Below are 1,173 nucleotides of genomic sequence, written 5' to 3'. Positions count from 1 at the left end.
CGAAACAACACGAGGGTGAGTAATTAATGACAGAATTTTCATTTTTGGGTGAACTAACCCTTTAATGCAATTATGAAATGAGCTTAATTGAGCTATAAACAGCTTTACAGAAGAAAATAGTGTGATTATTCAGCTCAAATCCATTCAATATTGATTCAATTCAGTTCAATAACTGCTAAAATCAGTGTCATAATCCTTCTTAATTCAAATATTCTTATCCGATAGTGGAGTTAAATGGATAATATTACTGAATATTAATTTTCTAACCAATTAAAATTCAATATTCAAAGGACCAAAGGTTCACCTGGTATTAAACTCCTTCCATTTGTCCGGGTGCTGCATTAGTTTCTGATGTGTGCTGTCAATATCCTCTTTGACCTCTGCAAACGCTGTACTGACGTTCTCTAAAGTTTGCCGGGCTTGTTCGCTCTCCGGAAGCTTCGAGCACATCTCCTCCATATGCTGTAAGCGCTTCTCACAAAGAGCCTGTGGACCCTTTTCCTTAAAAAACATCTACATAAAAATATCCAATATAAGCATTGCCTATTTCCAAGGTCAGAAAGAATGCTTATAGAGGGGTGTAATGCTGGTGGCTCTCACCCTGTGCTCTTTGATTAACCTCTCGCTGCCCATGCTGGGCAGACTGCGGTTCTCACGGGCCACTTCAGCCTGACACTCCTGCACTGACGCCATCAGACGACTCTTCTCCAGCTCCACCTTCAGATGCAGCAGGTGAGAAGGAACCTCTGTTTGGACATCCTGCAGAAAAGATGGTATATGGTATATATATATATATATATGTGTGTGTGTGACCCTGGAGCACAAAACCAGTCTTAAGTCGCTGGGGTATATTTTTAGCAATAGCCAAAAAAACATTGTATGGGTCAAAATTATCGATTTGTCTTTTATGCCAAAAATCATTAGGATATTAAGTAAAGATCATGTTCCATGAAGGTATTTTGTAACTTTCCTACCGTAAATATATCTTGATAAATCTTTTAAAGTATCAGAATATAGTGCAATCCTTGAAGTGTAATTAGATCTTTTATTTTATCTTTGTTTGCTTCTTTCTTTACTTACATTTGTTCCTTAATTTTGAAGTAGACGCTAACGTCAATAATTGTTCAGTATTTATTTATTTATTTATTTATATCATTATATATAATTGCTTAT

General features: G+C 36.2%; 1 protein-coding gene across 1 annotated transcript in view; it reads right to left on the bottom strand.

Annotated features, from left to right (window-relative positions):
- LOC107653911 (nesprin-1-like) overlaps positions 1-1,173 on the bottom strand; it is a 120,523-nt gene that overhangs the window by 76,737 nt on the left and 42,613 nt on the right. Inside the window, exons 27-28 of the mRNA XM_016440777.1 lie at positions 601-759; positions 305-513 (exon numbers count right to left, since the gene is read on the bottom strand). Coding sequence (XP_016296263.1) covers positions 305-513; positions 601-759 — 368 coding nt within the window. The remainder of the gene's footprint in view (positions 1-304; positions 514-600; positions 760-1,173) is intronic.

This window comes from Sinocyclocheilus anshuiensis, unplaced genomic scaffold, assembly GCF_001515605.1.
Source record: "Sinocyclocheilus anshuiensis isolate Anshui unplaced genomic scaffold, SAMN03320099.WGS_v1.1 scaffold1561, whole genome shotgun sequence".
NCBI lineage: Eukaryota > Metazoa > Chordata > Actinopteri > Cypriniformes > Cyprinidae > Sinocyclocheilus > Sinocyclocheilus anshuiensis.
This window is presented reverse-complemented; position numbering and strand designations above follow the sequence as displayed.